The 21,660-nt window shown below is 38.3% G+C and overlaps 1 protein-coding gene across 1 annotated transcript in view; it reads right to left on the bottom strand.

Annotated features, from left to right (window-relative positions):
* The window catches only part of sult1st6 (sulfotransferase family 1, cytosolic sulfotransferase 6), a 25,309-nt gene extending 3,649 nt beyond the window's left edge, over positions 1 to 21,660 (bottom strand). Inside the window, exons 1-7 of the mRNA XM_012850413.3 lie at positions 21,500 to 21,660; positions 13,676 to 14,173; positions 11,179 to 11,307; positions 7,537 to 7,634; positions 7,210 to 7,336; positions 3,023 to 3,117; positions 642 to 822 (exon numbers count right to left, since the gene is read on the bottom strand). Coding sequence (XP_012705867.2) covers positions 642 to 822; positions 3,023 to 3,117; positions 7,210 to 7,336; positions 7,537 to 7,634; positions 11,179 to 11,307; positions 13,676 to 13,862 — 817 coding nt within the window. The 5' untranslated portion in view covers positions 13,863 to 14,173; positions 21,500 to 21,660. The remainder of the gene's footprint in view (positions 1 to 641; positions 823 to 3,022; positions 3,118 to 7,209; positions 7,337 to 7,536; positions 7,635 to 11,178; positions 11,308 to 13,675; positions 14,174 to 21,499) is intronic.

The following is a 21,660-nucleotide window of genomic DNA, read 5'->3' as shown; positions in this document are numbered from 1 at the left end:
TCCGTTTCTCTTTTCCACTCTTCACAATGGAATAGACAAGAGAACACGCTGCTCTGTCAAGCCAGATGTGTGTTTATCCTCCTAAATAAGGAAATTATTAAAGAAAATAACCTTGTTTATAATCTACAGTCAGAGCAACCATTCTCTTTCTGTGGAAAAACAAGAATAGGTAAAGACCTGGTTCTGCTGGTATGAACAATTACCTCACTGTTAGAGAGCAGCAGCAATTTTGCTGCAAAAAGGGAACTAAAAGTAGGTAAAATTCTCTTGAAATTAGTGTATTTTTCATTGATTTGAGCTGGTAAATCAGACTATTTGCCAATGGAATAAGAATTCTGTACTTAAAATGAGAACAATTCATCTCCATCATCTTATTTCAAGTGCAGGATGTCTAATTACCTTATTTTAGGGGTAGAAATTCTTATTCCATTGGCAAATACTGTTACTTAGCTGCTGAAATCAAGGAAAAATACACATATATTAAGAACATTTTACTTATTTTTAGTTCCCTTTTTGCAGTGTGAGGTTATGCTTCTGCAATAAAATGTGAATTTTATTTTTTTAATTATAAATTCTTAACCAGGGGTGCCAGTAAGTCTGCATGGAGCTTAGATTGTCGCCAACCGAGCGGACCGGCCCACCTTTCCTCATGAATGGAGAGATGGAATGATCAAACACGGGGGACGGGACGCAGGAGTAGTTGGCCATCGGGTTCTCCTTCATGCTCTTGAAGGACGTGAGCTCCACGATTCGGCTGATGACCTCGTCAGAGACCGACAGGTCCAGATACCTCATGATGCGCTCCACTTCACGGCGGGGATTCTGCGGGGATTAACGTTCACACAATCAACCATCAAACTGAAGCAACAGTTAATGATGAGGGTTGTAATCTCGTCAGACCAAATAAGATACATCTAAGCAAGTCAAAAGATTAATAAATAAGTGCTCATAAGTATATAAGCATATAAAACACAGAAGATAAAAACATAAAAGAATAGATAAAAACAGTAACATGATGCAGCATTAAACCAATCTGAGTAAACAAGTCTTCAGTTTCTTTTAAAGAACCAACAGCGTAAAGATGGAGTCAACGTCTTCCATGATCTGGGGGCCGCAGCACAAAAAGGTTTAATCCCGTCTGGTCTTAAAATATGCTTACACTGCAAAAACGTAACTAAAAATAAGTAAATCTTTCTTGAAATTAGTGTATTTATACTTTATTTGAGCAGGTAAATAAAATAATCTGCCAATGGAATGAGATTTTTGCACTGAAAAAAGGAATAACTCATCTCCATCACCTTTTTTCAAGTGCAGTATATTTAATTATCTTATTTTAGGGGTAAGAATACTCATTTCATTGGCAGATAATATTATTTACCTGCTCAAATCAAGGACAAATGCACTAATTTAGAGAAAATATTACCTATTTTTAGTTCTGTTTTTGCAATGTATATTACTATTACTATTAACAGCCTTCAAGTTTTAGATCTCAGGCTGGAAGAAGAGCGGCTCAGCTTTACAAGGTCAGAGACTTGGACTGGGGCTTGACCACGCAGTAAAGTAAAGATTACAATGTCAGGAGGTTAAAAATGGGGTAATGTGCCGTCTCTTTTTTATGCTGGTTCTGAACTGGCTGGAGATGGTCTGACACACGTGTTAAACCCAAGGCCCGCGGGCCGAATCCGGCCCGTCAAGGCGATTTATCCGGCCCTCAAAAGCCAAATAAAAGCAAATCATGTCATAAAGTAGAGGCATATATCATTTTAAATTGTATAAAGTGGCTAAAACTGTGCCTCCTGTAGTGAAAGCTGATTTTTTTTTTAACTGTAATAACAGCTTCCTGCCACTAGATGTCAGTTTTCCCACAACACATCAAAACAACCCAGAAATGTCCAAAAAGAGTAAAAGTGATGCAGAATGATGAGTTTAAAGTGTAACTCACCCCAATATCAACTTTTTTTGCAGATAAAGAGTATAAACCGGGCCTAAGGGTGCTACTTTTATGTTACTGTGCATTTTTAAATACTTCTATGTGAACTAAAATTAAATTATGAAATCAAAAGTATCATCTATACACGTGTAACTGGCCCTTTTAATAACTTCATGATGCCAAAGTGGCCCCATATAGTAATAAGTTTGACACCCCTGGCCTAACACATAAAAAGGCTGTTACAATAGTTAAGATGTGATAAAAAAAATAAATAAAAAAAAGCATGAATATAAATGACTAATTCAGCTTTTGACACCAACGTTCGGAGCTCAGAACGTAATACCAAAGTTTTTAAAGTTTCATTTGACAACAGAGGCCATTACGCCAGGAGATTACTTGATTTCAGTTATTCAATAATAGATGATCTTATCAGAATTAACCTGCATGTAGTTATCAGAGAACCCGGTTTTATTTGACTGAAACAGTTTATCTATTAGGACAACTTTGAAGCAGTTTGCTTAAAATAAATGAGAGAGATGAATATCAGCCTAGAGGTGACAGGACACATCAGAAAAGGGGAAATATCATGCTTTTAATTTAAATTATTCAGTTGTGGTCTATATAAAGTGAATGCTTTGGTGTTAATTCCTCTGTATTGTTGCCCCAAAGCTCCTCTTTTGCCTCCTGTTGTGAGGTTTGCCTGAGGGCAGTTTGTTTTGGTGCGGTCTCTTTAAATGCAAACTGAACAACTCGCCCTCCTCCAGATCACAGAGCGTTCCACTCTGCCTTGTTTGGCTGCTACATCTTAGAGCCCGGTAATCAAAACACTCAAAACCAGATGTAAGATCCAGGAGAACCCTCACAGTGGATGCTGGAGTCAGCTGACGTCAAAATGTCACTCAAAACTTTGAGAAAAGCAGCTGCCTTGTTGTGGAAATTCTGAATAATCTCACGTTTTCATATAAAATAAATTAACTGTTTTGCTACATCTGTTTCAAGATGGCCTGTAAATCTTAATTGTACTTTTTTTTAACAATGGCTCAACCTGACATATAAAAAAAAACAATAAAATGTTCCTGCTGGTTTTCTCACCTCCTTCAGGTCCTCGTAGAAGAGATAAAGGATATTCTTCTTTTCCCGCTCCACCCAGTAACCTTTCACATGATCATACCAGGAGCCCCAGGACACTGTGGAAACACATCTGACTTTAGTCTTTCAAGTCCTTTTTTAGAAGTGTTAAAGTAAATATTTTAACAGTTGATCATGCAGATTTTGGCCTGCCTAGAAGTGAAAAGAAATTATCTTGCAGATTTTTCTTTCTTTAAACCATTTTCACTCCGTTTTCAACGTTGCAATGCAAGATGGGTCGCTAATGTCATATTAGTCTAAATGTGCGGAAATGAAAGAGATTTTGTTAATTGTTTTTTATTCTTTTAAAGTTTAAATTACACTTTTTACAATATCATTGTCGTAGATGTATAAGAATATGCTATATTTAAAAAAAAACATTCATTCTGCAGGTGGGTGTTGGATTCATTAATCCTTTACCATTTTATATACTTGTAGCAGGGGTGTCAAACATACGGCCCATGGGCTGGTTCCGGCCCGCCGAACAGTTTAGTCCGGCCCGGTGGCTAAATGCATTATCATTATTCAAAAAAAAAAAAAGTTGTCTTTTTTTTCCCCAGTGTCCAGTCTGACAATGTGGCAATAAGAATTGTTGTCTTAATGCCAAAAAGAGCTCATGAGATTTGACTTTCTCAAGTGGAGCAGTACTGCTTTTGCCATAGTGCTCCGCTTAAATTCTGAATGTGAATAGTTTTATTATGATTCATGCAGGAATATTTCAAATGATATGGACACTACAATGGGAAAGTAGGAGAGGAAAGGAAGAACAATAAGAAAAAAAAGAAAAGGTGAAAGAAAGAGGAGATAAAAGGAAGAGAATGATAAAACAATTATTGAAAAGAACATGTACTTCGTTTAATTGAAAATCTGCAGTTCCTATATTGTCCACGAGGGGCGCTGTGTTTTAATCAGCAGATGGTAGCACTGAGCTTCAGATGTGGAAAATTGATTTTAAATAATTTCTTAATTTGTATCTGTTTGATGTATTTTGTCATGTAGGACAGTGTTTTTAAGTTGTAAAAAATGTGAATAAATGTTTTTCAATATTGTATAATCACTGTGATCAGTTCTTATGCATAATGCACAAGTAAATGTTTAACTGAGTAAAAGTATTGTTGAAATTGCACATACTTTCTTAAAAAACGCTGAGGTTATTCATAATATATTGTGTAAATGTGAAATTAATTTAATATAAAAATCAATAACAAGTCCACTTTTATTAGTTCTATTTAATCTTGCAATGAGTTTACTCGTGTGGCCCTCTTGAGATCAGATTAAGCTAAATGTGGCCCCTAAACCAAAATGAGTTTGACACCCCTGAGTTATAGTCTTGTTGCTCTCTGCTTGTGGAAATGTTTGTGTGGAGATAAAATGCTCATTTGACCCTTGGCGGGAGGAAGTAACCATGTCTGTTGCTTTCACAAAGGGGATCATGTGCTAGCTAGAACTGATTATTATTAGAAGATGGTGGAAAGGAATTCCAGATACGGAGTTGTTTGTCTTTTGTCTCAAATACATTGTCTTGTAACATAGTAACTGCTTGCATCAAATAAAAAGGCCTGCAAGGGGACAAACCGTAGGAGTCGGGCAAAGAGAAACCTCGGTGCAAAAGCCCTCCTCCCCTTTTGCAAAAGCTTGTGAAGCTTACACTGTCTGTCTGGTCTTTCTCTTCAAGGTCAGGAGATTAAAATAAATAAAATCAAATCAATGGGAGTGAATGATATTTAACTTATGTGTACTTCACATCAGTTTCGCCGGCAGTTTCAATTAAACACATTTTGTATTCAAGTATATTTAACTAAGACGGTTACAATAAAAGAGTATCACTAATTAACCATAAAGTTGTTTTTATAATTACAAAATTGGCAGCAGCTTTAAGATCTGGAACGCATCAAAGTTATTTTGGATCGTGTGTCTCAGACAGACCTGATTTTCACGGGCTGCTGCTTTCATTTGGTTCCAACAACTTTAAAATGTATATATTTCCAGCTGTGTTGCATCTAAAAAATACTGCAGATACTAAATACTTCTCTTCACTCAAGTCAGTTTTCCTCAAGTCATTCAAAGAAACCTAAACGCCTCAATAATAAGTAATCACAGGCTTACATCCTGCCTAAAGAGATCTATGAAGGGCGAATTTGTATGCATATTTTCCCTTTTGCTAAAACAAAAGCAGCAATATCTTCAATCCACTCCCAGAATTGCTTCAAGACTTCTTTGCTGAATATTTTAAACGACATACATCTAAACATTGACATATCTAAAACTTCCGTGTTGGTATTACTGGATCTCAGTTTGACACACCTGACTGTAACATACTTTGTCATTTGACGGTTAAATATCTGAACGAACAAAGATCACATGTGGGGTTCCTCATGGATCATTGGGTCACTTTCCTTCATTTCTTATCTTCTAGTGCAACTTGTCCAAAACAAAGAGACATTTCTGTCCCCAGTCAGCCTCACTGAGACTTTGGAGCCGCAAATATGACATGAACGTTTGAAAATAGACTGATAAAGACCTAATACAGGAAATTTGACATTTTAAAGAACTGTTTTCAAATTTTGTCATGTCTTTTTTACTATTATAGGTTTTAAAATAAATAGGATGCCAATTTTTTTTTTCTTCCAGGGGATGTTGACATTGGTGGAAAAACGATGCAAAAAAGTTTTGCACAATTCTGTTGTGAGAATTAAATGCAAATATTCTATAAAAACTTTGTTTTTATGTCTGTATAAAACAGTTGGTTCTTCATTTTTGGCCAACGTTATTAAGAGTCGCCATTAAATGTCTAAGGAGCCACTTGTAGCTGTGGAGCCGCAGGTTGTAGACCCCTGACCTACGTAAATGGGTGATTAACAGGCTGCTGACGATGTGATGCAATCCTTTGATCCAGTTTTGCTGGAGCAGAGATATATCTAAAACTTGAAGCTCAACCCGAGGATCAGGGTTGAAGTTCTAGTTCTAGTGGCTTAGACGATTGTAATGGTGTGCACATAAATCAGGCGGCTGTAGCTCGCTTAAATAATTGCAGCTAGAATCCTGACCAACACCAGAAAATGGATCATATCAAAACAGTCTTTAAATCTGTCTGTAATCAAATATTGGAATGAGTCTAGAAGGCTTGGAACGGTCTCAGTAAACATTTCAAAGTTTCTGGAAGAGGAGTACCCGAGTAAAGTCCTGGAAAATCAAATAAATGGCTCGTCAGCAGGGCAGCTAATGGGTTAAATGAACGAATCCTGACGAGGAAATTCAGCCGGTTGATTCAGGCGTGTCTGAGAACGGATGCAGTAAAAGTTGCAAGATGGTCAAGTACAGAGGACTGGACTTGGTCATGTTCACGCAGCGTTTTCAGCTTTTTTCGGATGTTTGTTTCTGTGCTCCACAGCTGTTGAACAAACTGTGAAAAATTGTGACGTGAAGAAACTGTCGACTCATCTGACCCTCCGTGAAAACATCACTGTTTGTTGTTACTGTTTATACAAGGTTCCTCATAAAAGTTAAATATTGCTTTATTAACTCCTCGTGACTTGATGTCTCAAGCGTTTTTCCTGCGATACACTACTGCTGCTGTTATTCTTTTAATGCATTTCTTGCTCTTAATTTCCTATAACACTGTCCCCTCTATGTTCTTGCATAGCACTTTGAATGGGCTTCTGCATGAATGGTGCTTTACAAATAAACTCGCATGGCCTAAAATAGTCAAATGTTTGTTAAGCTTATGATTCACTAAAGCGGCAACTGCTTCAGTAATGATAGCCAAACATGAGGGAATAAATAGTAAATCTGTGCAAAAGATTCAGCTCAAATTCTTGTGCAGATCTGCAGGGGTTGCTTTTCTTTGACTGGTACTTATATCTCATTATGGCTGCACAAGCTGGCACTAATCCCATCATAATTAGTGAAGCATAAGAAGTTTCTTAAGGGGAAAACCCTGTGACAGATGGAAAAATAAGGAGGCGAAGGCTGCAGAAGTTACCGAATATATATATATATATATATATATATATATATATATATATATATATATATATATATATATATATATATATATATATATTTTTTTTTTTTTTTTAAATTGAAACTCAGAGATGCAACAAGAATACGGTAAAAGAATGTTGAGTTTTAGGGAGAAATGACCCACTTACGCTCTCCTCGCATGAACTTGTGGATGTAGCCGTCGAAGGGTCCCGGTTCTGGTTGGGTCTTATTCATTAGATCGAAGTAGTAGTAGCTCACGAGGTTGTCTTTGGCATTGCGTGCAACGTAGATAGCCTTTGCCACGATAAGGAGAAACACAATCAGAGGTTTACAAGCAGGAAACCCGAGAGCAGGTCATTTGCTGTGGGAGATAATGTTCTGGACCCACATTGTTTTTAACCTCTGATCCCAGTAACCTGAGCCGTATCTTTAAAGCAGTAAAAGAGATTGCATGTTTTGTTTGTTTTTTAAGTCTGTCTGAGATCCAGCTTTACCTTGCATTTGTTTTCCCAAAATCCTGGAGGCACCAACTGAAAAGGAAGATGCGTCTTGATGAGTCTCGGGGGGTCCATTTTGCTCAGCAGATCAAGACCTAAGACAAGAAATTTAGGGAAATTCAAACCATATTCATTCTGAATACAACACTGCACTGCAAAAATGGAGCTAAAAATAAGGAAATGTTTCTTGAAATTTAAGTATTTTTCCTTGATTTCAGCAGGTAAATAGGATTATTTGCCAATGGAATAAGATTTTTGCACTTAGAAATGGGGACAATTCATCTCCATCACCTTATTTTAAGTGCAGTATATCTAATTATCTTATTTCAGGGTAGAAATACTCATTCCATTGGCAAGGCATTTTATTTACCAGCTCAAATCAAGGGCAAATACATTATTTTCAAGAAAATGTTACTTATTTTTAAGTTTCTTTTTGCAGTTTGTATGAGTTGATGCCACTGGACATGTTTTCTATTCACCAGCGAAGCACTTTGGTGGCTCTATGGAATGTTGAATAATGAGTTAATAAGCTTTGATTGATTCATTAATTGGTTTAACATTTAGGATGCCGTGCGTTACAAATGGTTTGTTTCCCTCTGCAACGAGTGTATATTCTCAGGATTTTACAAGATAGAACAAAAGAAAAGTAATTTGTAGTGTTGTTTTGTTTATTTAAAAAATTAGAATTTAAAAAAAGTGACGTTACAGATGTATTAACCCCCCCTTTGTTCTGACACCCAGCTTAGCCAACCGACTTAGAAACTAGCTAAACTAAACCTGTGTTTAATAGGGGTGTAAATAACCAGCTTTATCCCGATACCATGTCATATCAATTTGTTTGGATGACAATACGATATTTGCCGATATCTGTCTGTTACGATAAGATTTCAGTTAAATTCAATTCACAAGTCATATTATCTGCCCATCTAACACAAATATTTACACTGATATCAAGTGACAAAAAGAAAACAAATACGATTTAACCATTTTATTTCTAATCTCACACGGGTATACACTGCAAAAACAGAACTTAAAATAAGTAAAATGTTCTTAAGGTTAGTGTATTTGTCCTTGATTTGAGCAGGTAAATAAGATGATTTGCCAATGGAATAAGATTTTTGCACTTAAAATAGGAACAACTCATCTCCATCGTCTTATTTCAGGTGCAGGATGTCTAATTATCTTATTTTAGGGGTAAAAATACTCATTCCATTGGCAAATAATCTTATTCACCCGCTCAAAGCAAGGACAAATACACTAACTTTAAGAACATTTTACTTATTTTTAGTTCCATTTTTTCAGTGGATCAGGCATTTAAATCAAAAACAGCATTCACCTAATTTTAAAATAAACATATTACAGATCATCTTTTTCATGATAGTCTCAAGAGTTAAAGGCATATCTTAAACAGGAATATGGATCAATATTTTCATTTTGCATCAGCTGGATCATTAATCCTTTGATCGATATATCGATGTATTGTTCCGCCCCTAATGTTTAAGTTATTTTTTGTATCAAAAACCTTTTTGGAATAAGTTTTGATGAAAGAAACCCATTTTGAATCTTGTGTACAGTTTGCCAGAAGCCGTGTAGAAGAACAGAAGACGAAGAACCTCTTCTGGTCAGACTAGACCAAAAGGCTAACTTCCTGGCTGTGTATGAGTAAAAACTGACATTGTACATCGCCCTAATGTGAACACTATCAGTAAACCCTCCCTATCAGTCACACATGGTGGTGGCAGCATCATGCTGTGGGGGATGCTTCTGTTCAGGACAGACAAGGAAGCTGGTCAGACAGGATGTGAAGATGGATGGAGCTGCTGGCGCAAGTCGCAGATTTACCTCATCTCCGCCTTTTTGCGTTCCAGTTTCCCTCTTCTCGGACAGCAGGGAAAAAAAACATGGACGATCGCATTGATGTTCAAACAATAACAATAACGCTGTTCTACCCTTGGCAAACGAGTAGGACACTTGAAGTAAACTTTTTAAGTCTAAGTATAAACTTACACTGCAAAAACAAAACTAAAAATAAGTAAAAATTTCTTCAAATGAGTGCATTTGTCCTTGATTTGAGCAGGTAAATAAGATTATATAACAATGGAATGAGTATTTTGAGCCCTAAAATAAGATAATTAGATATACTGCACTTGAAATAAGACGATGGAGATGAGTTGTTCCTATTTTAAGTGCATAAATCTTATCTCATTGGCAGATCATCTTATTTACCTGCTCAAATCAAGGATAAATGCACTCATTTCAAGAAAATCTGAGTTATTTTTAGTTCCGTTTTTGCAGTGTAAGTCATAGTATTAATGTACTCTGTCTATACACTGCAAAAAATTGATCTAAAAATAAGTAAAATGTTCTTAAAGTTAGAGTGTTTGTCCTTGATTTGAGCAGGTAAATAATATTATCTGCCAATGGAGTGAGTATTATGACCCTTTAAATAAGATAATTAGACATCCTGGACTTGAAATAAGATGATGGAGATGAATTGTTCCTATTTTAAGTGCAACAATCTTATTCCATTGGCAGATGATCTTATTAACCTGCTCAAATCAAGGACAAATGCACTAATTTTAAGAACATTTTACATATTTTTAGTTCCGTTTTTATGCAGTGTACTTTTCAATATAAGTCAAGTATACCTCTCTATAATACCGTTAAATATAGTTTATAAATAGTATACATCAGGTACACTGCTTCATTTTAAGTATGAAATAAGTATACTAGTAGTACACTTGAATAAACTACTTTTTGCTAAGCGTAGGTGGTATTTTGTGCAAATAAACCGTCTGATGAACACTGAAAGGCAGCACCTGTACGACTGACTAAATGTGATATAAATAATTGAGAGCTACTACAAAAAGCAAAAGTTTGACGCTTTACTCAATGTTGCTGCAAGTAGAAGCCGTAATGAATACAGAAGTCAGGTACTTTGCTGTTGCAGCGAGTTTCTGACTTGTAAAAAACGCCTTTAGGAGCCATTCCAGTTAAAGAATTCCCACTACGGAGGAAAAATGAAACACACTATAAATACAGGCTGAAAAAGACTTGAGACTGGGCTGGAGGTCCACTTCCAACAGGATGTAAACCTGCTGTTAGAGGCTAGAGCTACAATGGACTGGTTTAGATTCAAAAATCCAGATTCTTACTGGTCTTGAGGTTTTTTTTGTTGTTGTTGTTTTTTAAAGCAGGGGAAAAGGTTTCAGACTCTGGATGTGCAGAACTTGTAGAGACACACCTAAAAAGACTTTGGGTTTCTAGAAAGGCGGATTGACGCATTGACTCGGGCCGCTGAACATAAATGCACCCCCCACACTGCACATTATTTGCCACAAACAGTTCTTACTGTCTCATGTTTCATGATTTCAAACGCCAATAAAATACACTTAATAAATCACAGTTGTTGTAAAATGATAAACCTTTCATCGTGGACTTCTTAATGTTGCGCAACACTTTAACTGTTATTGTGTTGAAGGATTGTGCAGGCTCAAACTCACCCCCCCCCCCCCCCCCCCCCAATGAGCTGTATTTACAGCTTCTGACACAATGCCAGCAGAAGAACAAGCTGACAACACCTCACAATCTTTCAATCCAAAATAAAGGAAGGAAATAATTACAGGTGGACATGCACACCTGAGGGGATCGGGGGAGGGGAGCAGATCTCTAGGAAAGGGCTCCGGACCGGGGTGGGAGCTCGTTTGCAAGCCTCAGCGTCGCCGTTGTGAAGAAGCAGGTCGATTATCTCCTGGGTCCATGTGGTTCCTAAAGTCCAAAAAAAAAAAAAAAACAGAATCTGATCATGAAAAACGTTGAATTCACACCCTTCCAGTCTAGGATACGTCATCATAAACTTTCCTCAGTGATGCTGGGAACTTTGGGGAACTTGTCATCTGACAGGATGTTACAACAGCCTGGAAGCATTGTTATGAAAAATTTGGGTTAAAAACATAACCACATTAGCTCAAAGATTTATGTTTTAACAGACGATCTTTGAAGTCAGTATCAGCAATAGGGTCCCATATCACAGTGAGTTCATAGAATAGGGAATAAAGTCTCATAGCAGTGAAACAGCTGCTCAGATTCTGATTAAAGTTATTTAATTCAATTTAATTTCATTTATGTAGCGCCAATTCATGAAACATGTCATCTCAAAGCACTTTAAAAAGTCAAATTCAATCATATTATACAGATTGGTCAAAAATGTCCTATATAAGGGAACCCAGTTGATTGCATCAAAGTCCCGACAAGCAGCATTCACTCCTAAAGAAGCGTAGAGCCACAGTGGACAGTCGTCTGCATTGTTGATGGCTTTGCAGCAATCCCTCATACTGAGCATGCATGAAGCGACAGCGGACATCTCAAATGGAAAAATCTCATATTAGTGATAGTTTTTAATTTTTTTTCACATATTTCCCAAATGATCAGGTAACCTGTTGCTAGCTAAAGTTGCATTGGTTAAAAGGTGTAAGCTGTTTGAGTCTACCTAATTAGTCTTTGGTCCACTCAATGTCCATCTAGGGTGAAGTCAGCTTTTGTATTTTGCAGCAGGCTGTGATAACAGGGTTTAAAGGTATACTATGCAACTGGGGTTGATTTTCCAGCGAGGCTCCCCCCAGAGGGCGAAAGTAAAAGTGCACTGTCATAAAGATGCTCAGCTGTTCTTGTTTCTCCATCAAGCCAGGCGCGGTTGTTTTGAGCTTAGCAGACAGGCGAACGCAACGAAAAGTGGAAAAAACGGCAGTACAAACAATGACCAACACAGTGAAGGTATGAACATCAAGCTTCCCGCAGCGCTATCTTGGCGAGACGCTACCGCGACGAGGCGGCCGCCGCGGTAGCGTCTCGCCAACATAAAAAAAAAAAAATAATAATAATAATAATAGTAATAATAAAACTCGATATGCTTGCATGTTTATTTGACGTTAACACGCGGTTCTTTGTTGTTTTCACGCGTGCATATAGTGAATAGCAGGGCAAAAACACATGGAGTTCTAGCCGTAAAGCAAGACCGACTCTCGTGGTCTTGCACCAGACTTCTGAGCCTGTGTGTGCGGGCCGAGGGCTCCTGCAATTGCAAGTGCGGTATTTCCCCCACAGACCACCAGGGCGGCCGAGAAAACCTTTGTTCGACCTGAAATGACTCATTTAATCATCTAAAACGGTATGAAGCACATTAATTAACTGAAAAATGTTGCATAGTATGCCTTTAATGTAATGTGTTCCTGTGCTTTTTTTAGTCTGTAATGTGCCCCTGAACACTGAAGGTCAGCTATAATGAGGAGACCTGATTGGGTCTGCATACTCCGCCATCGTGTTTGTTTATACGGCAGCAGGAACACAGAGAGATGAATTTGAAGAGAACGCAGCTCATTCTCCAGCGAAAGAAAGACTCAATATGTGTTTTTCAGGAGCAAAGTGTGGATATTTTATGCAGAAAGAGCCGCAGCGTTTTCCCTCGAGGTGAGCGCGAAGTGACTGTTGAGTTTCTGTGCGTGTGGGCTGCAGAGTTACAGTTCAGTTCTGCACATACAGGAAGTTTTTTCCCTCTTCATGGGGTCAGTTTGACCCCCCCCCCCCCTCGCTTTAACACTTAATATTAACGGTGGGCTCAAGCCCCAGCCTTCAAAACCCAAAGATAAAGTGTTTTTTTTTTTTGCATCAAGATCTCATTGATTATGAATCAGGACTTTCCAAAAAAAGTATAAAACCAGTAGTATAAAGCTTGGTACTCATCATTACTCCAGACTTTTTCAATTGAGAAAGCTTCCTGGAGAGGAAGTGAAACGTCTTCAACTACGGAAAACAAGTCCAGTTGCTTTGTGTTTTTTTTACTTTTTTTGGAATGACCATGACCTGGATGACTGAGAACCTTCACCAGAATCAGGACTTCTAATTATATGACAGATTCTGAATGTAAATTAAGATTCGGAAAGTGATTGAAGCTGATATTTAAAAACAAAGTAGCTCTACAGACAAATATTCCGGTAAAGCATCACAAAATAAAATAAATTTCCCCAACAATCAGCAACTTAACAGATTTTCCTCAAACTTTTTTTTTTTCTGTCTGGAGTGAATCCCAGACGCTCGGATTTAATGTTAATTTCACCACATCTGTGCCAGGAGGCTGTACCTGCTTTGGGATAGGTTGCGATGAGGAGGTCTGACGGGTCAGGACGGAAAGCCCAGATGGAGTCCCAGTTGTTGGCGATGTGGTTCATGAGAGGGATTCCTCGGATGTGGATGAGAGGGAAGCGAGTGATGGAGGAGCTGGCCTTCTCTATGGCCTCCTTGTAGGATAGCTGCTTCTCCTCTGCCATGACCGACAAAAAAAAGAAAATCCAAATCCAGAGGGGGAAAAGTTCAGCTGTGAAATGGCTGGAGTGAAGCCGGCGTGGCGGTTCTTCCTGAAGTTCTGACTTCAGCGGCTCTCCCGTGCGCTGGCTCTGTCAACATTCACGCCTGGTTCGCCACAGTACACAAAGAATTACAACCGTCGACCGGCAAGCCCACAGTCAGTGTGCACACTTCCTCGTCCCCTTCATCGCCTCCTCCTTGCGTTGTTACCTGCTGTCCAGGATTCTGTCCTCTGGGTTTCTTGTTGTTTTCAGAGTAAATACTCCCCCAAAATCTGAAAGCAAAAAAACACCAACCTGTCAGTAGGTTTCCTCTCAAATAAAACCTCTGCAGGAGTGCTTCAGTCTCTCTAAATGTGTTTGCCTTGTATTTCTGTAACCCGGCTGCCTGAGTGCCTGCACCAGGTTCTTATCTCCCTGTGATCACTGAACTTGCACAGCTCGGATCTACACTAAAGTACCCTTATGTAACGATCCCAGTTACGTGTGAATTCCCCTTCTTTCTCACAACTTTCTTAACTGTTTCCTCGGTTATTTGAGGAAGGCACAAGGGAGGGTCTTGCGAGAGCCACTCAGACGTGCCCGACACATGGACTTAATTTTTTTCACAGAACATTGTGTTATTCTTCCACAGTTGCGTTTCACGGAAAGGCTTGGATGTCATTCAGTCCCCCCCCCCCCCAAGTCGTACCAAACAACACAAAGAAAAGACAAGAGGAAACATTTGGAAAGCGTCCAGCTAAAACACACCTTTGGACCCTTTTAAAGTCAACATAAAGCCGGCCTGTGCCGTAAAACAATGCTCCACAGAGGTTTGCTGCTGGGGGTTTCAGCTGCTATAAGCGTACAGAGTCAAAACATTTTTTTTTTTTCTGGTCCAGGTCAATTAGCTGGATATCTATCTCCAGATCTCTGCATGTTCTGCTCTGTCTTTTCAGCTCCAGGCGACTGTTTAGACTTTACATTCCAGGATTTCCAGTCTTTATATCCGGCTGACAGTAGAAACAATATTTTCTCTGAAAATAAGCTCAGCTCAGCAGTGGCATGGTATGCAGAACAAAGGATCCCTGTTTGAGACCTTTTTTGAAGAAACTGTGGAAGTGCAGACAATATAAGTTTAAAGCTAACTGTACAGAAGTAGGCACGTTAGCTAAAAAAAGAAAAGGCATTAACATAATTCAATTAAATTTTATTTATATAGCACCAATTCACAACGCATGTCCTCTCAAGGATCTTTATAAAGTCAGATTCCATCAGATCCTCCAGGTTGGTGAGAAAGTTTCCTCTCTAAGGAAACCCAGCAGGTTGCATCAAGTCTCTCCAAGCAGCATTCACTCCTCCTGAAAGAGCGTAGAGCCACAGTGGACAGTTGTCTGCATTGTTGATGGCTTTGCAGCAATCCCTCATACTGAGCATGCATGAAGCGACAGTGGAGAGAAAAACTCCCCTTTAACAGGGAGGAGAACCTCCAGCAGAACCAGAACCAGGCTCAGTGTGAACACTCATCTGCCTCCACCCACTGGGGCTTAGAGAAGACAGAGCAGAGACACAGAAAGCACAAAAGCTCACATTGACCCAGGAGTACTTTCTATGTTAGATGGTAATAGAGGATGATCTGCCTCCCCTGATGATGTCACAGCTAACAGAACGCCAGACCAGGTGTACCTTCTATGAAGAGAAAATGACAGAGAAAAAAAAGTTAAAAGTTGAAATGCAAATTGGAGAACAGTAGGAGAACTCAGCAGAGTGAAAGAAATAGACAGCTCCCTCTGAACCTACGCTCCACCACTGATCTAAGTATTTTTAAATCATCACAACTCGTTTATTAACACTGGCTTTTAATAGGAAGTAGCACCCTGAGACGTCATTACTGATTTGTAATCGTTATTGCCTGTTTTCTATTGTTTTTAATTGTAAAGCACTTTGGTTGCCTTCATTGGCTTTGTCATGATCTGATTGATTGATTGATTGATTGATTGATTGATTGATTGATTGATTGGTTAATATTTTGCTGTACAGCTGGTCTCATCAACAAAATATCACCTTTTTACATCGCACAACAGAATCTCCATCATCGATGCAACGGAAAGCTAGCTCCATTTTCAGTAAGAAAAGCCTTCTTAATATTTGAATAAATCGTCCAATATTCCGTAATTATAAGTAACATGTTATGCTTTTGGTTATCTCAAAATACCTGTAGTGCATCCAAACCCTATGCCCAGGTGTAACAATAAACTTAAGCAACTTGCAAAGCCTTTTAATGTTCTTCTGTGTCCATGTGAGCTAGCAGATGGCATATGTGTCTTATTCCATCTTGTGAGCCCATCACTCCGTTCAATCAGCCACCGTGATGGCTTATTGACAATGTTGAGAACTAATTGTCCAAATGTCAAATTATTAATTAAACTATATGTCTGCATTGTGAGCTAGTGGTTTTAACACAAACCAATTCCTGTGTTTAAAGCTAATTTCACCTCATTTCAAAGTCCTTTAAACTATCCTTAGTTCTTGAAGATACATAATGATCACCTAACTGTGATATAGCAGCATCATTTTATTGGATAATAGTTTCAGTTTGAATATCTGTTCCTTTCTTTGTTCCTCATCTTCTTTTTTTACTTAGTACTTTAGCTGAAGGTTCCCAGCTTAGTTAAAGAGTGTCTGAATTATATTCATTTAACTTGAAATATTCTGCTAATAAATTATTGTATTTTGGAGAGAAGTTGTTAGTCTTTATTCAGTGTATATGTGAAGGGCTTGTTGTTTGAGAACGCCAGTAACTACTACTACTACTACTACTACTACTACTAATAATAATAATAATAATAATAATAATAATAATAATATTTTAAAAGCACTTTTCTCAAGATACTTTGCAAAAAAAGTACATCAAATCAACAAAACAATATGAAATATTACACTAAACGCACTAAAACACAAAACAAATTACACTGAGCTAAAGATGTTTGGTTATTGTTTCCTGACAATCAGGTGGTGCCCCGACTTGATCATTTTGATCATGTTACGTTGTTAAGAACTGCCTTTAAACCTAAACCTATTGTTTGCACAACAACTACAAGCATTTTTATATTTGGAAATTATAATTTAGTCATATGTTTCCTGCTCTGAAATGGTTGCCATTTGCTACCTGGCTGTATGATTTTTTTCCTGCAAAGCGCTGTTTCCGTACTTTCTCTGCCCAGTCTCAGCTTGTCCTCTAAGCCGGCTTCTTTCATGCAGTGATTTTTATCAGTTGTGTTTCTGTCTTCATTGCGTGCCAAACAGGATCTGTAGCGTGGGAAAGGTAAAGATTACATGCTTGATGTGCGAGAGCGCGCAGCAGCGATCAAAAACTACAAAAGAGCACGTTGCACAACCTTAGCTGTTAATATGATCTAGATCAGAGGCTCCACGGCGTCTCCTAAAACTAGAAATGGAGCTTTTTATGGAACACAGCAGCCTCTACTTTTTCTTGCATGCTTTTTGGCACATGTTTTCTTTTTAGATGGAGTTTTTGTTTAATATACAACAAATATTTTCTATTCCGGGCTGGACTGTAACACAGTTGGTCGCACTGTTGCCTTGCAGCAAGGAGGTCCTGGGTTTAAATCCTGGCCTGGGCTCGTTCTGCATGACATTTGCATTTGTTCTTCCTCCGGGTGACTCCGGCTTCCTCCCACAGACCAAAGACGTGACTGTTAGGTTATTGGTTTTCTCTAAACTGCCCTTAGGACTCCAAAGCGTTCTCAGACCTGACTGGACTGTTCCTCCAGCGGGGTCTCCTCCCAGTGGGACGTACCTGGGAAACCTCCAAAGGAAGCCGTCCAGAGGGTCACCCCGATCAGATGCCTGAGCCTCCTCAACTGACCCCCTTCGATGCGGAGAAGCAGTGGCTCTACTTTGAGCTCCACCCAGATGACAGAACCACTGAGCTATATTATACACTGGAGTGCTAATCGCCCGCTGTTAGAACGAGTCACTTTGAAGCCACCAGCCGCCATATTGGTACTCCCTATTTCCCCCCAGTAACTAGGGAATATGTGCGCTACAGCATCGAATAACAAGGATTTTCTCATGTTCGGGGGGGGGGGGCTTAAAACTTTTAAAATGTCAAATGCCATATACTTTTATGTTATATTCTTTTTTTATGTTATATTCTAAAACTATCAAGTACTGAGAAAGTCATGTGCTGAAATATTTTGCATTTTATTTATTTAAATATATATATATATATATATATATATATATATATATATATATATATATATATAACATTTATAAATATTTAAATAATATACAAAAACATATATTTACATATATATACATATATACATATACACATACTTATATGTATATATATATATATATTTAATATGAATAACATGTAAAATATTTCAGCACCTAATTTCCTAGTAGTTGATAGTGTTAGTACATCCACTGACTGTAAAATTACCTGTGAAACGTTTTCACTCAGCCAGAAAACTGCTTGTTGTTGCAACCAAATCCTGTGGGGTTCTGTGAGAGTAGGGAGTAGCAAGATGGCGGCCAGTGACTTCAGTTTTTCAGCAAAATCAGCACTCCAGTGTATTATATAGCTCAGTGGACAGAACTTCTATCTGTCCTGTCCTATTCTCTAAGTCCAGCAACCATGCGAAAGAAGCTCGTTTTGACCGTTTGTGTCTGGGTTGCTGTTCTTTCAGTCATGAGTTATTTATTAAACTCTTTATGGTTTAATATTGTCGAACCTCATGATAGGACCTGGAACAGGGGCCTGCAACCTTTACAGTCTAAAGAGACATTTTGCCTACAGTCCACTTGAATTAAACTGGTTCAGAGCAGCAAATGTTGCCTGGCCTTTTGAAAAAAAGGTTCCACATTTTTGCTAAAGATCTACTGTAGGAAATATGTTGTCATTGTTAAAGAAACTCTCTTTTATGTCTATTTTGAGGTTTAAAAAAAGAGGATGGATTGGATGTTGATATTTGTGGATAATGATGTAAAACAAAAATCATAGTTTCCAACATAATGAAAAAATATTGATTTCAAATGAAATATTACTGGCACTTTTAGCATGATTCTGTTGTGAAAATTAAGAGCAATTATTCTAGGAAAAAAATTGCTAAAACCTACATTTATTGTCATTATTACATTTAAATACCATAATAAAAAATATAATTTGTAGCCAAAGTTATTAAGAGGCACTGTGTAAGATCCAAAGAGCCACAGGTAGCAGAGCCCCTCGTCTAGAAGTGTCTTCAGGAGTTGTTCAAGGTGTATTCACCAATAGGTTACTACTTTATTCCTTTCAAATGTCTCTTGCAGCGGACAGTAATCTAAGGTTGTCATCATACAATGCAAAGCTAATAGATGCTGCATCTAAATGACTAGGTGGCTGTGGTATATAGCTGCACACTGGCATAGAACGTAGTAAATCACTGAAAGCTCTAATTTGCATGTAACCAATGGCCGCCAGTGTAAATTGTAGTAGCATCAGTTTAGCATTTCATCCCATTATGCACAGCCAGTAAGGCAGCTGCTCTTCTTGACCTTAAATTGCGCTTTTATTTGTATCTGCCAGTATCTACTCTCCTCTGGTAATTGTTTTATTTTTGAATAAAAGAATCAATTTACACCTTATTCCTAATATAATTACACAATAAAAAGGAAATGTTGTTCAACTCAAAATGTTAACTGTACCGTCATTGGTCAACGCACATTTGATCGTTAGCAAGTAATCAAACAATGAACCTAAAGATATTAGTAGGTGTTTACTTAAGTCATTATAATAGTTTTCTACAGGCAGCGTTACTACAAAAGTATAATAAAATCCTGAATTAATGGCTTTTAGTTTCAGTGTGCCACGCCAAGAGTTTAAGTGGCCCCATCTGCCCCCCCTATGAAATATTTCTGGAGGCGCCGCGGCATTTAACCTCACCTAAGCTGCTTTGTTCACTGTCTTCATATTATTGTGTTCATATTTATCTTTTTTTTCAGGTTTTATGCCACTCTTTGCCTCCTCAGTTCTATATTTCTTTTTCTCTTCCCCTGTCACAGTTTTGTTTCTCCTGAGGTACAAAGTGCTGAAGAGGACATTGCAGCACCCCCTAGTGGATAGCGGAGGATCTGCATAAAGCAGGGGTCACCAACCTTTTTTTTAAACTGAGAGCTGCATCATGGGTACTGTGTCACACGAAGGCCTACCTGTACTGACCTTTAAACTAGAAGAGTCAGAGCTCACCTTAATGTTACGTAAAAATTTTAATTTTTCATGTCATTTTTAAATCTATTCAAATGCAGGCGTGATTACAAAGGAAACTACACTTGCATTTCACACATAAATTCAGATTGCAACTACAAACTTCCGTGCTTGGTTTTGGGATTTAATTTGACAGCCTAACACTAAAGTAGTGCATAGTTTAACAACTATTGCATGCTTAGTCCTCATTCCCCTTTGTCAACACTGTAGAACCACCTTTTGCTGCAATTACAGCAACAAGCATCTTGGTGTCTATTTACTTTATGTCAAGAAACTAACGTTTTTGCAGCGGAATTCCTATTTGAAGGTGGTTATAGTTCAGCCAAACTTGATTAAATGCTTCTATTAACAGCAATTTTGACGTCTTGCCTCTAAATCTCAATTGTATTTAGGTCTGGACTTTGACTGGGCCATTGTAACATACCCATACCCGGCCGTACCCATATGATTTGAAGTTTTAAATGTGTCCTTTGCCCTGAACATCTGAATAAAATGGCCGAACTGCCTCACTAGCATGCGGTCAAGCACTACTAATGAGCTCATATTAGATTCACGCGTGTTGAAACAGAGGCACATCTAAAAGTTGCAGGACACCGGCCTTCAAGGACCGAAGTTTGAAACCACTGATCCAAACTATTACATTGTATGTCTGGCTATGTGTTTAGGGTCTTTGTCTGGCCTTAACATTGTGCACATTTCTAATTTACGGTGTTATTGTTCTGATATCGTCATCCAATTCCACCTATTCCTCTGCACAACCAAATTAAACACATTCACACAGTTCCTTTAAAAGTTGTCTAGTGGTTTTCCTGCGACATCCCATTGAGGAATAATCTCCCAGGCTTTTTCAACGACTTACCAAATCTCTTTGTTTCTGCTTTCAATTAAAATAACCTTACACTTTTCCCAAAAAAAAAATTGCGAAAACACACGTGCAAGCAGCAGCGTTCGTTGTGTGTATTTATGTTTTTGCGTGCGTCACTTCTATTTATGCACGAGCCCAGGAGTGCAAAAACAACCAAAAATTGTACGAGAGGATTTCTTTTTCACATATCTAATATAAGTTAAATCAACTGGGCATCTTTGCAAAGTAGTTAACAGAAATATGTGTTTTTGCTTCCTTTGGATGACTCAGCTTGAAATGAAAATGGAGCGTGTCACTGACCAGCGTTATAACATCTGTTTATATATTTATGGTTCCTGTGCTGCATACGACACAGCACAGCAAAAAATGGGAAACCGTACACAGAGCAAGGAATAAAAGCACATCTGACGCTGAACAGGACTAAAGAACAGAGTTTTAGGGTCCTGGCAGTCTAATAAGACGAAATATTAAAGTCGCTACCTCTTTTCATCCAGCTGTCGGCTGAATAGGTGAAGCATGCTTCTGTTAGCGTTGGCTGATTCAAAGCTGCTCAGTTCCACGGCTCCACATCGGGGATATTTCTGATACAAGGTCACAGTTGTTTCTCTTGGCTTTCCGTCGGCACTCCAGGAGAGCAGGTC

This window comes from Fundulus heteroclitus, chromosome 10, assembly GCF_011125445.2.
Source record: "Fundulus heteroclitus isolate FHET01 chromosome 10, MU-UCD_Fhet_4.1, whole genome shotgun sequence".
Classification (NCBI taxonomy): Eukaryota; Metazoa; Chordata; class Actinopteri; order Cyprinodontiformes; family Fundulidae; genus Fundulus; species Fundulus heteroclitus.
The sequence above is the reverse complement of the archived record's forward strand: the minus strand, read 5'-3'. Positions and strand labels throughout refer to the sequence as shown.